The sequence below is a fragment of the Leptosomus discolor genome, chromosome 9 (genome assembly GCF_034619465.1).
Source record: "Leptosomus discolor isolate bLepDis1 chromosome 9, bLepDis1.hap2, whole genome shotgun sequence".
Classification (NCBI taxonomy): Eukaryota; Metazoa; Chordata; class Aves; order Leptosomiformes; family Leptosomidae; genus Leptosomus; species Leptosomus discolor.
Genome location: NC_141399.1, coordinates 15,138,194 through 15,155,794, shown reverse-complemented (window position 1 = coordinate 15,155,794; position 17,601 = coordinate 15,138,194). Strand labels below are relative to the sequence as shown.

Sequence of the window (17,601 nt, the reverse complement as noted above, 5' to 3'; positions counted from 1 at the left end):
ATGGACGACTACCAAGAACATTTAATTTCTATGAAAGCTACCTTGGCATACTACTAACAACCGTTATTGTCTCCCGTTACTGCTGGTAAAACCACGCGCTCATCGGGTATGGCACGGGAGCTCCGACACAGCGTTACGCTACAATAAATGCATTTTAGGAGCGAACCAGAACGGCCCGCTCTGAGGGAGGAGATGCCCCACCTGAACGCCGCCCGGCCCCGCAGCGGGGCCGCTACGACTACTGTGGCGAGGGAACCCGTAAAACAAACGCCGCCACCGCACAGTAACACCCCACAGCGCCTCCGCCCCGTCAGCCGGAAGCAAGGAGCCCGGCACCACGGCAGGCTCTGGGCATGCGCCTCCCGGGCGCGCAGGCGCAGCGGGGCCGAGGGCAGGTGACGGGGCAGCGCGCGCGGGCCGTCACGATGGTGTACATCTCCAACGGTGAGGGGCGGCCGGGTCGCGCCTTTCCCCTCCCTCTCAGCGGGCTGGCGGCAGCGCAGCGGGGCGGCGGGGGCCGGCCTGGAGGCTGGGCAGCGAGCGGGGGGCGGCTGGGGCGCATCGGGCCTATGCCGGTCAGAGCACTGCCAGCGCGCTCCGCCGGTGCCCGGGAGAGCCCAGCACGGTGTCCGGGGCGAGCCCCACGTCCACGCCCTTCTCTGGGGCCTGGGTCTGAGCCTGGCGTGCTTCTGAACAGTTTTTAAGGACTTTGAAAAGTCCAAGCGTGTTCTGCGTACACCGGGCGCGTAACAGAGCAGCAGCTTAACCGCGTACGGGGCGGGGGGGAGGGTTGTCGGTGTACCTGGACCCCGTGTCTGTCTGGTGGTGGGGATCCCGTTGTTTGGAGGACTTGGGCAGTACCCTGTAGGGAATGAAACTTGCTGCCTTTGCCCACGAAGGGTAGTTTCTCCATCCCCTTTGCAAATTCTAGACTCAGCAGATGCCTGTTTGTGTACTGCACTGTACAGTGTCACATGCTAAACGTTGCTGGGTGGTTTGTATCTTGATATGTTACAGGACAAGTTTTGGATAACCAGAGTCGGGCTCCTTGGCGTTTGTCATCTATAACAGATTTCTTCTGGTCAATAGCAGATTTTGTGGTTTTGTTGTAAGTAGAAATTAACTCTTTTGGTGAGCTTTATTGTAGATTTGCCATAGGTAGAAGCTACTCAGTGCTATCAGTGAAACAACAGTAAAAATATTAGATTTACTCTTCAGCATTCCATATTTACTGGCCCCAAAACATACATGAATGCTTTACTATGACTGTGTGGCTTTGGTTATTAAGCGCTATAGTATATTTAATAAAAAGAAAAGTATATGAAAAGTGATGCTAACTTACTGGCAGCTCAAACGAGTTTTCTTACATTTCTTCCATTTTAATACTGCAAAAATAAAAAGCATATACTTATGTTAAACAGCTAGTTTCTAATAGCTGATCAAATAATGAAGATACTATTTGGGGAATTTTTACTGGTGGCAATAGATTCTGGCTATGTAAAAATAATCACTCAGCACAATCACAAATTTATGGCCTCAGATCAAAGCCAGTTAAAAGAAAAGTTATTCATTATTTCTGTTACAGGTTTATACTTCATGCATTTCTTGCCTATTTATTGCATATTTACCAGAAAACTAGGTTTTATAGTTTGAGCCTCACTGTAATTTGGAATTACTTCAGATTTTCTCTTCATATGTAGGAGAAAAATTGCCAAGATGTATTAAACAACAATGATCTTGAGAAGTTACACTATTCACTCCTGAACACTACTTGCTGTTCTTCAGGCCATTTCTTATCTTGCAATCCAAAAATTCCAAATCTGTATCTAGCAATCAACTCACCTAACTCATGTTCTATTTTTCAGTTTCCAGAGCATTATTCAACCAGATTTGAGACGAAGAGGCTACACATCTTCCTCCTATTCAGGATACAGTGACGGAAGAGGGTATTTTTTCATATTCACACTAGTTCTGATTTTTTTTCCTCTCTTAGCAAAATCACATAATTATTCAGATTACAGTTGTGATTTGCATTGAATCAGGTCATGTTAAGAGGACTAAAATGTTGTTCATTTGCAGTATTTTGTCTGAAACCTGTTGATAACAATACATAGCGTTGGACAGCTGTGCTAACAGTATAGTCTAACCCTCACTGAAACTATTTTTCAGACATGCCTAACAGAAAATACATATCTTTGTTGAAAATACGTATCTTTGTTGAAATTCTTCTTTTGTTACACTGCTTATACTCAGCATTTGATTTGTATTAAATCAGTCATTTAATGTATTAGATTACCTACAGATAAAGCAAAATACTTTGTTAGAGTATTCTATAAACACTGTCTATAGTTAGTGTGTTTCTTTGTTCTTAATGGGTTGCCTAACTTTTTTGTAAAAGGACTGTGTAAAACCCTTAGCTAGCTCTGTCTGGTGTGACAGGGGTAACGAGAACAATTTGCATAAGAGAATTTTTGTGAAAGTGGGATTAGGGGTGGGGTTTTTTACTGCTTTTCACACAAAACCCAAACAACTTTTACAGAGATTCTAACTTTCTAATTACTATCATTTAGAGACCGCGTTATTATATTTCTAGTTTAACAATTTAATGCCGACTAAATAGATATTGTTTTCCTTGCTTGATTTTCAGGCCTCCAGCACATCCTCGCCGAAGGATGGGTCGAATAAATCACTGGGGTGGAGGCCCCAGTCCACCACCAATGGCTGGAGGTGGATGAGGAAGGTAAGTCTAAACCCTGCTTCGAACTTCTTTTTTTTTTTAAACAATGATAATTGAAGGTTAAGGCAGGATGGAGTGTTTTGCCCTCCTTTTGCAAAAGTTATCAGAACAGGAAGAGAATCAAAGCGGTTAGATACTTTCAGTAAGGGGGGAAAAGGGAGAGGGGGTGTTAAAAGGTTTTTGGTTCAGAAATGGTGAGCTTATACTTTTAATTGCATAGAAGCAGATATATCAAGTGTAGCAAAGACTTTTGAACACAGCTGATAAAAAATTATTTATAACTTTTAATCTTTTTTTTGGCTGCTAATTTAAAGTCCTGTCCAGATCAGCAGTGACTTGTTTTTTTGCGTTTCTAGTAGTTACCGTATGACACTTGAGGCTTTTTGGTTTAAAGTAGATACTTCTCAATAGAAAAGAAAAAATAATAAAGTTTTTAAAAGGCTATTAGTAAAAATCTTTTTTCCTGTTACAGTGATACAGCTATGTATCTAAATCTTGAATCTACTAAATCTTGAATTCTAGTATAGCATAAAAATCAGAATTGCTTAAAAAGGGGGGCAAAAAACATTTTAAAAGCCCTGGTCTTTAAATTTCTTTCGGCTGCTTGAACTTTAATTCCATTTTAGTAATTAGTTTGGCTGGTGGGAGTTTCATCTAACGTGTTTATTATATATAAATTATATATTATATATATTATTATATATATATATAATGTGGGTTTTATACATACATCTGAATGTATATATAGTATGGTGTAATTTACTTTAAGACTTAAGTAAACATTCCTTCTTTTTCATGAATCACTCCCCATTGTAACTTTTGTTATGGTAACAAAAAACCACACCTGCAGGTGGTTAATACCTGTAAGTCTTGTAGGAAAAACTTTATAGTCCAAAAAAACACATACACCAGTATTTCAGTCCCCTAGAAAAAGGATACGCTTCTTCCCATTTTTTTTTTTTTTCCATTTGGATGGGTTTTTGTTTTGGTTTTTTACTTTTTGACTAGACACGAGGCCAACACAGGCTGTGGGGAAGGCTTTTGGGTAATAATGGCAGGGTAATAATCTGTGCAGGAGCAGAACTTTGCGAGCCTTTAGCATGTCTCATTTAGCCAAATTAAAAATTGTTACATAATTTTATCTCACAAAGAAAGGCCTTGTCTTTAAATGTACTGTAATTACTTATCTTTTAGGTAAACTCCTGCTGAAGAGGCAGGCAAAAGCATACACATTTGCAAGATGAAAGGGAAGAAGAGTTCAGTGGTGGACCAAATGAGCTTGAATGTTGTGGATGTGTATGTCTAACTGGGAACTGTTCTGTGATACAAGCAGATTAATGAAGTTGTACTGGGAACTCCTTCTTCAAGGATCCAGTGTAACTGAACCACAGTTATATTAAACACGTTTACTGTCTAAAGTCTTTGTATAGTTTCTGAACATTTTACTGTAGTTGCAAAGTAGTAAGTAAATTATATTTGGCTTGTCACAAGGCTGACTTTCTCATCATTTTTAGAAAAAAAATATATGTCTGCAGTAAGCCCTTTTCTGTTCAAATGAGGAAGATTTGAACATACTTATATTTGATACAGAATATCCCTCAAGAGTCAGACTTAAAGCTGTGCTTCCTAACAGGTTTTGTATTTACTCTGTTTTTGTCAGTACTAACATTCTGTACTTTGCTGTATTTTCATGGTATCAATGATACTCTAAAAACACTTCTAAATGCAACTTGAAGATGACTTACCATCCTTGCCTTTTACAAACTTGCTTCCGTAAGATCCATAATGGGGTTTATAACATGCCTGTTTTATAAGCACCTCTTGAAACAGCTTCCTTCTCCATTATAAACTTAATCAAACATATAAGCCTATTTTGCTGTACGAATTTTGGTATGACTTTTTTCAATAAAATTAGGCTTTGTTTTTATTACATGAACAAAAAGGTCACCGACTCACATACTGAGTGCTAACACAGAAGAGTTATTTTCTTTCAAACTAACAACCTTTTAACTAATTTACCCCATTTCAGGATGGAAGTTTCTTACTGTAGTTCTTGGGTTTTGTTTGGGGTTTGGGTTTTTTTTTTGTTCAGTTGGCTGCATCTATTTGAGAAAAGATTAGCTGCGAAGAATCCAGATTGATCTGCTAGGTGCCACTGCATTTATTTTATTTTTTTTTACTTAAACCTCTCTAATAGGTTCTGTAGCAGGGAGTTAATAACATCGAATAATGCCTCTTGATTAACATAAGCAACCTAATGAGCTGGCTTTTGCCAGCTAGTTCCGGTGGAATCGCCCCCTCCGGTGGCTTCCGCTCCTGCTGCACGTACGCAACACAAAGTGACCGTCTTTTGAACTTGCTGTGTAACAGCAGGCTTCGGTCTAATAAACGGATCTTCCTCAGCTCCACTCAAACGTCACGTCTTCATAGTTCATAACGGAACTTCCCGCCCACAGATCCGGTGTGTACGGGGAGGTGGGTCATCACTAGTTCTTTGCAGGTGCATCACGCGTATATCAGCCGTACTATGATATTTTACGGACAGTATTTCTCAGCCGTTCGGAGGGCTGTATTGCCCTTCCTCCAGCCCCACCGGCGGTAACAGCCCAGCTGACGGAGTTTGGCCGCAGCGGCGGAGGCCCTCCCCGGGCTCCCACCTTACCGCTGCTCGTCCTCTCGGCGCAGAGGCCGGGGCAGCCGCTGCTTCCCCGCACCCCGCTGCGAGCCCGGTCGGGCCCGGCCGGCCCGGGACAGGGGCCGGCGCCGCTGAGGGGACGCCTGGGCCACCGAGCCCCCCCGCGGTACCTGCCTGAGGGGCGGTGCCGGGTGCGGGCCCGCCCGCTTCCGCCTCGCGCGAACGCCGGGCTCGGCGCCGCTCGGCCCTCGCAGGAACCGCTTCCGCCCGGCGCCGCCCGGCCGGCGGGGAGCATGACCCAGGCGGAGAAGGGCGAGGCGGAGAACGGGAAGGACAAGGAGCGCGACCGGGAGCGGGAGCAGCGCGGCGTCAAGCGGCCCATCGTCCCCGCCGCCGTGCCCGAGTCCCTGCAGGAGGTGAGGCTCGGCCGCCCGCGGGGCGGTGAGGGGTAGGGCCGTGGCGGCTTCTCACGGCGGCTCTCCTTTCCCGCTGGCCGAGCGGCTGCGCTGGGGCTGGTGCGGGCTGGGGCCCGGGCTTGGCCTTTTAAATAAAGGCCTGGGCGGGGGGCGGCTGCGGGGGCGGCGGCCTACTCCCATGCGCGTTGTGGTGCTTTCAGCAAATACAGAGCAACTTCATCGTGGTGATACACCCTGGCTCGACGACTCTGCGGCTCGGGAGGGCCACGGACACGCTGCCCGTGGGCATCCCCCATGTCATCGCGCGGCGGCACAAGCAGCAAGGGCAGGCGGCCTACAGAGACAGCTGGCTCCTGCGGGACGGGCTCAACGTAAGCCGGGCCACGCATCAGTGGCGCCTCTAAACAACTTGCTGAAATGGATGGGTTTTGTCTGGCTTTTTTGAGTCGTGTCAGGCCTATCTTCCCCTCTTGCATTATGTTTTTCCACAGAACTTTTTTCCCCTTTTAACGTGCTGTAGATGCCACCTTACTGAAGCCAGCAGGTTTGCACCAGCCTGTGTTAAGGCTTTATTTGATTTGTTCGTGATGAACTAAATCAAATAAATTGATAGGTTGAGGGCTTGTACTCGATGATTTCTCTGCTCTGTGGTCTGAAAGCACACACAGTATTTCTGTTTATGGAAAGGCAGCTGTAGAACTAGAGTTGGACTGCTCCGTTTGGGAATGCATTGGTTACAAGTTGGTTTGTAACTTGGATAATGTAGCAGGTAATTTTAGTCCACCCTGCTCAAAAATATATGTAGTGATCTAATCCATAACTTGAATCTGTACAAAAGAATCGTTAATCAAATCAGTGTTTCTACTACTAAACCTCACCTTTAAATGATTGAGATATATTTAAATATTTTTGTTCTTACTTAATATTTCTGTAGTTAAATAGATAATGTCCTGAGCTCATCACTCTGGAGATGAAGTCCAGCAGCCATTACAATCAGATAAAAGATTCAAGTTGACTTACACAAATAGGTGTTGGGAACTCTAATATAAAAAAAAGTTTATTTAACATTAAGCATATGTTCATTTTACATAGTACAAACCTCTGTCCTTTCTACAGTCTATCAACTACAGTAATGATTTCAATGTTTAACAATAGCTTCAGTATTACCAGTGTACAGACATGTAGTTGGAAAGTAAGTATTTACATTGCATATTTGTGGGTTCTGTTTAGAAACCTGAGAGTACTGAGCAGAGACAAAATGGCCTTAAAATGGTGGACCAAGCAATATGGTCCAAAAAGATGTCAAATGGCGCAAGGCGTATACCGGTGTCACCTGATCAGGTAACGCATTCTTAAGATTTTATTAAATTGTTCATTCATTTAGTCATTTGGTGTGATGCTGTATTTTAGTGGAGAACAGATATTCTTTACACAACAAATATGGATAGTGCTGTTGTGTGACCTGAGAAAATGAATATTTCAAATGATTCAAGGGGTGGGTAGTTTCTTTTTTCTTTCATGCATAAAAAGTGACCTGTAAAATATTTATCAACAGCATTTGCTTTGATCACATTTCAGGCCAGGTCATACAACAGACAGATGCGGCCAGCTATTTTAGATCACAGCTCTGGGGCCAAGTGGACAAACACATCAAACCATCCTGAATTTTTGGTAGGAGAAGAGGTAAGATTCATTTTTCTGCTGAAATGAGGCTTCGCGTTATGTTTTAATGCAGCTATGTAATGAGTAGCAGTTTGCTATGTGTTAGTATGTATTGAAATTAGCCAAACAATACATGAGAAGCTTTACTATGGACTAATTGAGTATTACATTCAGCAAGACCAGACAGTTTCTCCCATCTGCCTAACAAGTATTCTGGATTCTTTGCTGCTATAAATCAGTGTTTCTGCAGGGACTAGGTGAGAACCTTGGCCATATGATAGAATTCAGTGAAAAGGCAAGAATCTGATAACCCATGAAATCACTGCTGAGTGATTTGATATTCATGAGCTTCAACGAGTCTTTGACTTATTTTAGTTATTAATTTGAGATAATGGAAAAATATACCGTTATGTTTGGTAGATGTCCGTGGATATGAAAATTCAAACAATGTAAACGTGTATTTAATGTCTCTTATTTTACTGCTTTATAATCAAGCCCTGTTAAAAAGCAATCCTTTTGCTGTCACATCTGTCTGAGTGCTGCTGTATGTCTTGTATCTGCTTCTGAAATATTTTTCTAGGATTTGTTACTAATCTTTTGGGAAAAACAACACATAGAACATCATCTTTTATTTTCAGGCGCTGTATGTTAATCCACTAGATTCTTACAACATACATTGGCCTATTAGAAGAGGGCAGTTGAATCTCCACACAGGACCTGGTGGCTCCCTCACTGCAGTATTAGCAGACCTTGAAGTTATATGGTCACATGCAATACAAAAATATCTGGAAATACCATTGAAAGACCTAAAGGTGAGCTGTGAACATGTTAATGTGGGCTGTATTTACTTCTGTAAATGTTACGATAAGAGAGAAGCAACCTGCTGTTATTGTTAGCCTCCTACTGGTGGTTTTCTTAAAGAATACATTATTTCTGCTGGTGAGCGTGGTTTCTAAGACTTCATGTGTAATTTTGCGCATGTCTTTAAGACTGAAATTGTTAATAGAACTTCTGCCAAGGTGGTTTGGAAGTCCCTTTATAGAAATTTCAGTCTTAGTCTGTTTGGGATTCTTTTGTTGACTAAAAAGGAGGCAACTAATGAATGGGTACCTAAGACTTTCATAATTTCTCCTTGCCAAGTAGGTGTTTTTTTCATATCTGATGTACTTTTAAACATTTTAGTGACCTATAAACTCTTAACCTGGTACTTACTCTGAACTCATTTTTTAAATTATTAAAACCCTTCCCCCTTTCCATAATTTTGCTTCTTTTAATAACTTGTATATTACGCTTTCTTCCTTAGCATCAGGTATTCAAGAATGTAAAGAGAAACTTAATTTGAGAGCTGGCTTTGATTTACTGTTCTTCTCTTCAGTACTACAGATGCATTTTACTAATTCCAGACATCTATAATAAACAACACGTGAAAGAACTGGTAAATATGATCCTAATGAAGATGGGCTTCTCAGGTAAAACCATACATAAGCAAGTACTTAATGATTAATGATGTAAAGATTTTTATTTTACATTTAAGGCACATTTTTGCACATCCATCCCAGTTTGGCTTGGTCTAGCACCTTTCATCTTTTCCTGTTCCTGTAACTGTTGTCTCTTTTAAGGGGGCAATATCGTTTGCTATTAGGTATTCCAACCGTGGGCTTCTCACTTCAGCTGAGATAAAAGTAGCAACAGCCTCATTTCTCAAGGATTTCTAAAATGCACAACGTTAAATCCACAGAGTATTAAGATTCTTAGACTTTAAAACAAAAGTGATGCAAGATAATGCTACTGTCCTGTCTACAGGATGACATAATAAGAGATGTCAGACTTGCTAAAGTGCACATGCTAAATATAGACGAGCAGTACAATTTTTAAAAAATAACCAAGTAATTGTTAGCTGCTTCTGCATATTTATTTTTAGACCGAAAGGCCCTCTGATGGAAAAAAAGCAATGCCATTTCCTCTCAGTTAAACTGCTGGAAGTTCTGGCTAGTCTTCTGGAAAGAACTGCTGTGGTCTTAGCCATCTGTCTCTGATCTCACTGTTAGAGAAAACACGGCAAGTCATCACAGAAGGCACCGTAGCCCAACCATATGGAGCTTAATTTGAAATAATCAGAGCAGTAGTACCTTTGGTGCTGCACAGTCCTTTTTTTGTATTAGGTATGCAAGGAAAAAGGCTTAAAAAGTGGACAAGAATAAGTTAAATGATAAAGACTAGTCAAACTATAAGTTGTTTGTAAGATGTAGGGGATTAATACCGCTGCTGTTTAATAGTTAATCAGTACAAAGTGCAAACAGTTCCCAAGTGTTACTCTCAGCAGAGTATGTGCTTAGATATTATTGCTTCCCATCTGAAAGAATTAAGCACGTTGTAAACAAACACTGCAAAAAAAGAGACTGATCTCATGAGATCTAAATTTTGTTCACATTCATATAGATATTTGGTTTGTTTCACTGTGTTAAAATGAACAAGCCATATTGGCTGTTATAGTTTTAGTTTTTGATCATAATGGTTTGATTCCTCCTGAGTTCCTGCACAGAAAGGTTAAGCATTGTATTATTTCATTTTACTCCTTATTTTCCAAGTAAGGGTTTTATTTTGAACCTGAGTTGTTACGTAGAAGTAATGTGAACATTACCTAATAATAGTACTATGTAAAAATGTACTGGCACTAGGATAGAAGAATTTGCAGTTGAAATGTGTTAGCTTCAGAGGAGCAGGAAGAAAACTAAGAAGAAAATACAAAGCTTCGTATTCATCTTATACATGAAAGTGAAAAATCAGAAAGCATCATTAGTAAGTCTTCAGAGTGCTATTTGCTAAATAATAATTTGGTGAAGAGCTGAACTAATTACACAGCATAACTAAATTCTTGTATTGTATTTAAAAATATTTGCCTTTATAACAGTAATTCTACTTCATTTTTGTCTACAAAGCACAGCTCCATTGAGCTATTCTTTTCCTTCATTGGCTAGAAGGATAGACTGAAGCCTCCAGTACTTCTCAGGTTTAAGTATGGACTTGTGATACAAATACAAAGATACTCTTTTACAGAATTAAAGGTGGATTGAAAGGAAATCAGACAGTGAAATTGCACCTTGTTTTATAACTATTTAAAAAACATATCTAAAATGCTAATGGTAATGATAGTTCATTAAAATTTAGAAAAAATTGGGAAGACGCTTCATGTGCATCTGATAACCAAGACCCTGCAACGCTGGGTACAAAAACAAGTAAAGTTTGGAGGCAGTATCTTTAAACTTGCAAAAAATAAGAGCATTTGAATATAGGCATCCACCCCGCTCTTAGGTTTTCTCAGGACTTTTAAGGGCCTACCCAATTAAAAAAAATCTGTAAGTAGCCCCCCCCATCTTCAATAAATATACAAACTTTCAGTGCTGAGTCAGGCTATTAGTAGATTTTAAAAGACATTAAGATGTCCTTTAAATGTCAGCAACATGGCTTTGGAGCTTGGCATAAATGGGATCTAATTTTTTCTCATATTGCTAGGAATTGTTGTACACCAGGAGTCTGTCTGTGCTACTTTCGGAAGTGGTTTAAGCAGCGCGTGTATAGTAGATGTGGGAGATCAGAAGACAAGCGTTTGCTGTGTAGAAGATGGTGTTTCCCATCGCAACACCAGGTATCTAGTTGTTTACCAAAGACTTGATTTTAAAAACCAGAAATTTTTTTTACAAATACAAGGGTTTTTTTACTGTGAGCTGCATGACAGGGTCGTCATGTTACGGTATGAAGCTTAAAGAATTCTGTCATCTTCAAAAGATGAAAACAGGCAGAACTGATGCTGTGCTTTACAAACTATGTGGAGGTCATGATCACAGCATGTCTAAAATGTTGCTTGATTTCCTATGTATGCTGCTGTAAAAGCCCAGTATCTCAGCAAATTAATAAAATAATCTTTTTCTTTTCTGTGCTTTAGGCTGTGCCTTGCATATGGAGGATCTGATGTGTCAAGGTGTTTTTATTGGCTTATGCAACGAGCAGGATTCCCGTACAGAGACTGTCAGTTAACTAATAAGTTGGATTGCCTGCTGCTTCAGCACTTAAAGGAGACATTTTGCCATCTAGACCAGGTGAGAAGGGAAAATTGTATATTCTCTAAGTAATTCTTTTTTTCCATTACAGAATGCTACTGAGAGGAACCCTTCTGCAAGTCTACAATTGCTTGCAAAGGGAATAAAATGTAATAATTTACTCAGTAGAATACTGGCAATAGCTGAAGAAGCTTTACACCTGAAGTATTTGTAACTTGTTTTATTTTTCTTCTAGTTGAAAGAATCCCTACTCTTGCAAAGTTTGTTCTTATCTCTGAAAGAAGCTGATAGTAGCTGTATATTTGCAGTTTTTCAACATCAGTTTTGTAAGATCTGCCAGCGGGTCTCTTTCTGCACAAACCCACATTTTAGAGGTTTAGACATGTAGAAAGCTGTTTGGGCAGATCGTGCTACAAAGAAAAGAATTTTAAAAGAGTGCAAGAATATGTAAATGAAATTCACAGTCTGAAGAGTTTTGTTACTTTTTATTGTTTCCTACAGTTTAAATAAATTATGCAGCTTGATAGAGAGACGTAAAAGATACAACTATTTTTTTTTTACATTGTTTTTGACCTTAGGATATTTCTGGATTGCAAGACCATGAGTTCCAGATTCGTCATCCAGATTCTCCAGCTTTATTATACCAGTTCCGATTAGGAGATGAAAAATTACAGGTGACTTTTTAATTTTTTTTTTCTTAAATTACAAGAATTACATTCAGCATTCAGGCTCAGGGCCACACTTTGGATCGGTCCAGTGCTACTAAGCCTGTGGGATTTTTCTTAACATCTGCTTGTTGATAGTTTTTAAATTAATTCCTATATGTACAAATGTGCCTAATGCAGCACTAGTGGGTGCACAGGACTTCAATGCCTGAATCTGTAAAGACACTTACAGACACGTACAATTGTATGGTTTGGGGTTTTTTAAATTATACAAAGCTGAAGACACCTTTCAAACTATTTGAAAGAAATGTGTATTTAATTTTCAATTGTGAGAAAAATAGAACAAGCTTTTTTTATAGTAAACACAAAATTCCCCAACACTATGTAGTAAAACCATGTCAAATCTCTCGTTCTTCAGGCTCCAATGGCTCTGTTTTATCCAGCAACTTTTGGAATTGTTGGACAAAAAATGACCACTTTGCAACACAGGTCACAGGGTGACCCTGAGGATCCTCATGATGAACATTATCTGCTAGCCACACAAAGTAAGCAGGAGCAGGTGTGTGAATGCTCGTTTTATTTTTCATTAAGTATTATTTAATTGAGGAATAAAATCAGGATTCATTAGCTCATCTCAGAAACCAAAGTTTGTTATCTGGACCAGAAGCATTAAAAAATAAATTTAGAGTAAGGAATTACAGATGTCTAGACAATGCTTAATTAGAACTGTTTATTTTAAGAGTCTTAAGAGGGGTTCGTATTATGGCATTGGTAACATCTGATAGAGTTCAAAATAAAACCCTTACTTGGAAAATGAGGAGTAAAATGAAATAATACAATGCTTAACCTTTCTGTGCAAAAAGGTAACGAGAAGTACAGTGGTGTTTAGTTAAGTCTTTTCATTGCTGTGTAACCTGCTGAATGTATTTTTTGCATTTTTTGTAGTTCAACTTGTTTTTTCGTTTTTAAGTCTGCAAAAGCTACAGCTGATAGAAAATCTATGTCGAAGCCTGGTGCGTTTGAGGGAGACTTGAGAGGCCAAGCCTCAGACATTTCAGAGAGGATCTACCCACAAGACGTGGAACTGGGATCTTCCCAGAGTGATTGTATGATATCTGGAAATGATTCAGAGGAACCTTTAACTGCACACATGTCCAGGAAAACAGCTATTTCTCAGTTTGAAGGCAAAGCCTTAGGCCTTGACAAAGCCATTCTTCATAGTATTGACTGCTGTGGTAAGAGTTGCATTTGTACAGTTCTGTAAAATATTCATGCCAGTCAGTGTGGATTTATGGCAACTTGCTTTATTTTACCAAAGTAACATGTTTTCATCATCTCTAGAGTACCTACGCTGTTCCTTATACTTGCATCTTTGTTGAGGTTTCTTGAGCTAGACGTTTTGAATCTCCAGGGAACAGAAAAATAATTTTAAAAGCAAACACTAGTTTCTATCTGGTTCAACTTGCACTAATTCTTTATAATACGGATATTATTTGTATTAACTTTATTTAGCTGTATTAACTTTAAAAAACAGATCTATTTCTATATATCCATTCATTCCAGCATCTGATGATACAAAAAAGAAGATGTACAGCTCCATCTTAGTAGTGGGAGGAGGCCTTATGTTTCATAAAGCTCAAGAGTTTCTTCAACACCGAATTCTCAACAAAATGCCACCTTCTTTTAGAAGAGTTGTTGAAAATGTTGAAGTCATCACAAGACCTAAGGTATACTGTTAATGGATAGCTAAATGGCTAATAAACTATGATTGGTTGAGATCATCAAAAGATTAAAAAAAAAAAATTATTTCAAAACCACAGGTTGGTTGCACATCTGAGGAGATTTAGGAGAGCTTTCAGGTTATAACATAGCACTCTCCAATTATAGGCAGGAAGTTAGAGGTATAGCAAGAGTGTTACTAGTATTGAGCTGAAGTGTTTGTTGGCTAAAGGCCATATTCTTAAAGAAGGAGTTAGCACTGGCCCATGATGTTAACCTGTCTGGTCAGCAAGAAATGTTAGGGGGTTTTCATTACTATTAAGGTAAATAAAGTATGGCATTAAAAGAGCAGTTTTCATTTGGCATTCATCAAGCAAAATTTGTAAAATCAAAACTCGAGTACTTTTCAGAGCCTCTGTTGCTGAGGGCAGGATTTCATGACATGCCTAGAAGGCATTTTAAAAAAAAATGACTCCTCTAAACAACTTAAATATTCTTTCCATATTTTTATCTCACTGCTTTTTCCTGAATAATTTTTAAAAACTTCTTTTCTCCTCCCTTAACCCCTGAGATTCTAAGTGGTGAACACTGTTGGGAAAATGAGGATACAAATTTTGAGAACTATCCAAATTTACACCAGTAATTGTGTACAAACTGTGTTTTGAATTTAGGATATGGATCCCCGCTTGATTGCCTGGAAAGGAGGTGCAGTTTTAGCCTGTCTTGATACAACTCAGGAGCTATGGATATATCAGCGAGAATGGCAGCGATTTGGTGTCAGAATGTTACGAGAGCGAGCTGCATTCGTATGGTAATGGAGATGTTTACAGTGGAACATGATTAATTGAGGATTCCTTTCCCCAAATGCCCCCTTTTTCCAGTGCAGATGCATTAATCTTCTGCTGATATATATTTTTGTATTTTATTACAATGTAACTTCAACTGAGATTTTTTCCAGAAGTGGTGCAAAAGTCTTCAGCATCTTTTGAATTGTATGCATTGAATTCTGTGTACAGAGTATCACAGTAATCTCCAAATTAGCTACATTTATATTATATAGGTTATGTATATTAAAATTGCACAGTGGGGGAATTTGAGGTATAAAATATTGCTGTGCTAGATGTTAAGCCAAGAGTCGTTCCAGAAACATGTACACAGAAGCAATAGCTGAAGAGCGCAGGCTGTGGGTTTAATGCCTTATTCTGATTCATACTCTAGTGTTACCAGGAGATGAAATTATTATATAAAAGATCATTATGGAAAAAGTGAAATGGAGAACCCAAACTACAGTTGATGTTGGTATTTTCCTTATATAATAAATTATATTATTCAGTGGAAAGACTTAAGAATTTGAAAGTGGAGTATTTTTTTTCTTGCCTGTTCTCACCATCAAAAGCTCTTTCTAGCTTTTCGTTATCCCATGGTAGTTATCCACTTATCTCCCTATTTATAAAATCCAATATAATACACTGAGGTGAACTAGATGCATTTTTATAGAGCCAGCACCAATCTCAGTCCTGTGGTACTGGCACATGGGCTTTTTCTCCCAACAAAAAATCCTTAGTTAAAGAAGCGCTATTTGTTGGGTTTTTTCTGCTGTAATGAAGGCTTCCCTCACCCTCAGATCACACCTCAAATCCATATCTGCAATTATAGATTAAAACACTTGTAACAATATAACAATATAATAAATATCAAAGATCAATGCATATAGTTTCTACAAAGCACACAAGAAAGAACTGACTTCCTTTTAATCTTCCTTTTTAAGTTCTAAAGAGGAAGGGTATTTCCACCCAAATTATGCTGCAATCTTATCTGAAAGTATTTTACTGCAGGCTGTGATTACGTTACTGTGTTTTATTTAAGACTAGGACCTTTGTGCTCTTTTTTATTGAAGATAGCATACAATACTTCAAATTTTACTTCTGGCAAGATTAGATGCCATTGCTGGGTTTGTTTTTTGGGGGGAGAGGGGAGCATTCCCTTCGAGAGCAGGGTCCAGAATTTCTGTTTTAGAAGAAATGGAGGGTTTTTTTAAAGTCCTGTGATTGTGATGCAGAAGAGAAAGTACATATATACAAAGATCTTGTTTAGATTTATTGGTATCCAGATGGTTCTCCACGGCAAACATTTCACAATTTCACATCAGTGGGTACTGACACTTGTACACAGTGAAGGGTAAATTACTCTACTTTAAAAGCTACATTATTCTTACAACAGAATATCAAACATGCTGTAAATGCACACTGTAACTCAACAAAGTAACAGCCTTGAAGTCATGTTGGAAAACCTGTTCTGCTTAACTGCACCTGAGGCTCCTATCAAGTAACTTCACAAACTCCATACAGAGGAGAGCAGTACTTCTGAATTACTTGATGGATGGTGTTCTGGTATTTACACAACCAATTACTCCTGACTGATAGTTATATTTGAGCACACATTTCTTATAATTTCACTTCTTAGTTTGCCACAACTTAGAAATGTTTTGTTCAGGATTTATTTCAAATAAGTAAGCTTGTATTAAATATGGCCCAGTTGCTACAGTGCCCTAATGTTTGTTCAGCTATTGATGATTTTGTCCTCAGTTTTGTAAGACTAGAGTTCAATATCCAGACACCTGTTAATTTCCTATTTCTTGCCATGCACCGCATTGCGTGAAACAGAAAGGTCTCTGCAGAAGTTCCGAAATGGCCTTGATAAGACAGCGTTTTGGACAGAAGTCCAGAGCACTTGGTCAAGTGTCTTGTGAACTCACGTTATTGAAAGAAACTATATGTTTTTGTACAGAGGACTGATTTGTCATGTCACTGCAGAAGAGGTTAACTGAAAGAGTGAACATATTTTCCATGTTATTGTGGTTTCTCATGCTTTTACAAGAAACATCACATACAGCAGTGGTAGCGTTTGAACTAGGAAAATCACCCGGTCTGCTGCCGCTTCTTGAGCAGCAAGTGATGGCACAGGACCTTTTTGAGCAATTCTCCTTTTCTCCCACATGGCTAGAATAACATCAGTCTGGCAGCCCTCATGCAGGAGTTCAGCAAAAGAAGACAATGTGATGAAAACACACTGCTTCTAGATAGATGAAAACACACTGCTTCTAGCTATATAACCGGTACTTTAACATGTAGTTTTAGCTGCACTTGGTGGAAGAATCACTTCCTAAATAAATCTGTTGAACAGAAAGGACACCATATGCTGTCGTAAAATGTCAGTATTTCTAGAAACAATGTAAACAAAACATGAATGGCATTCTAAATTGGTACAGAGGGGTTGACTCTGTGCCTCTTACTTTTTCCTATTTTCCTAGAAAAAAAATTAGATACCTTTGCATAAAAGTATGAAAAGCAAAAATAGTAAACTAAAATTAGAATGTAGAGCTCAGATTCCCATCTTCATGATGAAATAGATCCAACTTAGGCAACTTATCTGCACTTCATCCCTCCAAGAATGTTGAAAATAATTTAGCAAAGCAGTGTTCAGTGGCTAAAACAGTTTAAGGTCTGCGACACCAAGGGAGCAGACTTGCATTACAGGCTGATGAGAAGAGGGTAGCAGATGCATGGTACATAATCTGTTGGTCACTCTGCAAAACTAATACAGTGGAAAAAAGTGCTAAGCAAACAAAAATTAAACAGCAAAATGCTTACTTGACTCCAGTTGATGTTTGCTAAAGACGAAAGCACTCACCAAAAGTTGCCCACACTCT

The 17,601-nt window shown here is 39.3% G+C and overlaps 2 protein-coding genes across 3 annotated transcripts; both read left to right on the top strand.

Moving 5' to 3' along the window:
• Window positions 1-390: 390 nt before the first annotated feature.
• On the top strand, window positions 391-4,227 carry SELENOK (selenoprotein K). 2 transcript variants are annotated; one of them, XM_086470303.1, is made up of 5 exons: window positions 391-444; window positions 1,018-1,108; window positions 1,866-1,946; window positions 2,648-2,740; window positions 3,932-4,227. In XM_086470303.1, the coding sequence occupies exons 1-5, from the start codon at window positions 426-428 to the stop codon at window positions 3,933-3,935; spliced, it is 288 nt and encodes a 95-aa protein (XP_086326429.1). In that variant the 5' UTR covers window positions 391-425; the 3' UTR covers window positions 3,936-4,227. The 2 variants fall into 2 exon arrangements, with proteins under 2 accessions (XP_086326429.1, XP_086326430.1); XM_086470304.1 differs by lacking the exon at window positions 3,932-4,227 and having other exon boundaries at window positions 2,648-2,744.
• Window positions 4,228-5,665: 1,438 nt separating this feature from the next.
• ACTR8 (actin related protein 8) lies at window positions 5,666-15,186 on the top strand. Its single transcript, XM_086469996.1, has 13 exons — window positions 5,666-5,788; window positions 5,989-6,159; window positions 7,019-7,129; window positions 7,367-7,471; window positions 8,089-8,262; window positions 8,826-8,919; window positions 10,964-11,096; window positions 11,394-11,547; window positions 12,087-12,182; window positions 12,592-12,732; window positions 13,144-13,408; window positions 13,737-13,900; window positions 14,564-15,186. Exons 1-13 carry the CDS (start codon window positions 5,666-5,668, stop codon window positions 14,705-14,707), a joined length of 1,875 nt encoding a protein of 624 aa, XP_086326122.1. The 3' UTR covers window positions 14,708-15,186.
• The last annotated feature ends 2,415 nt before the right edge of the window (window positions 15,187-17,601 follow it).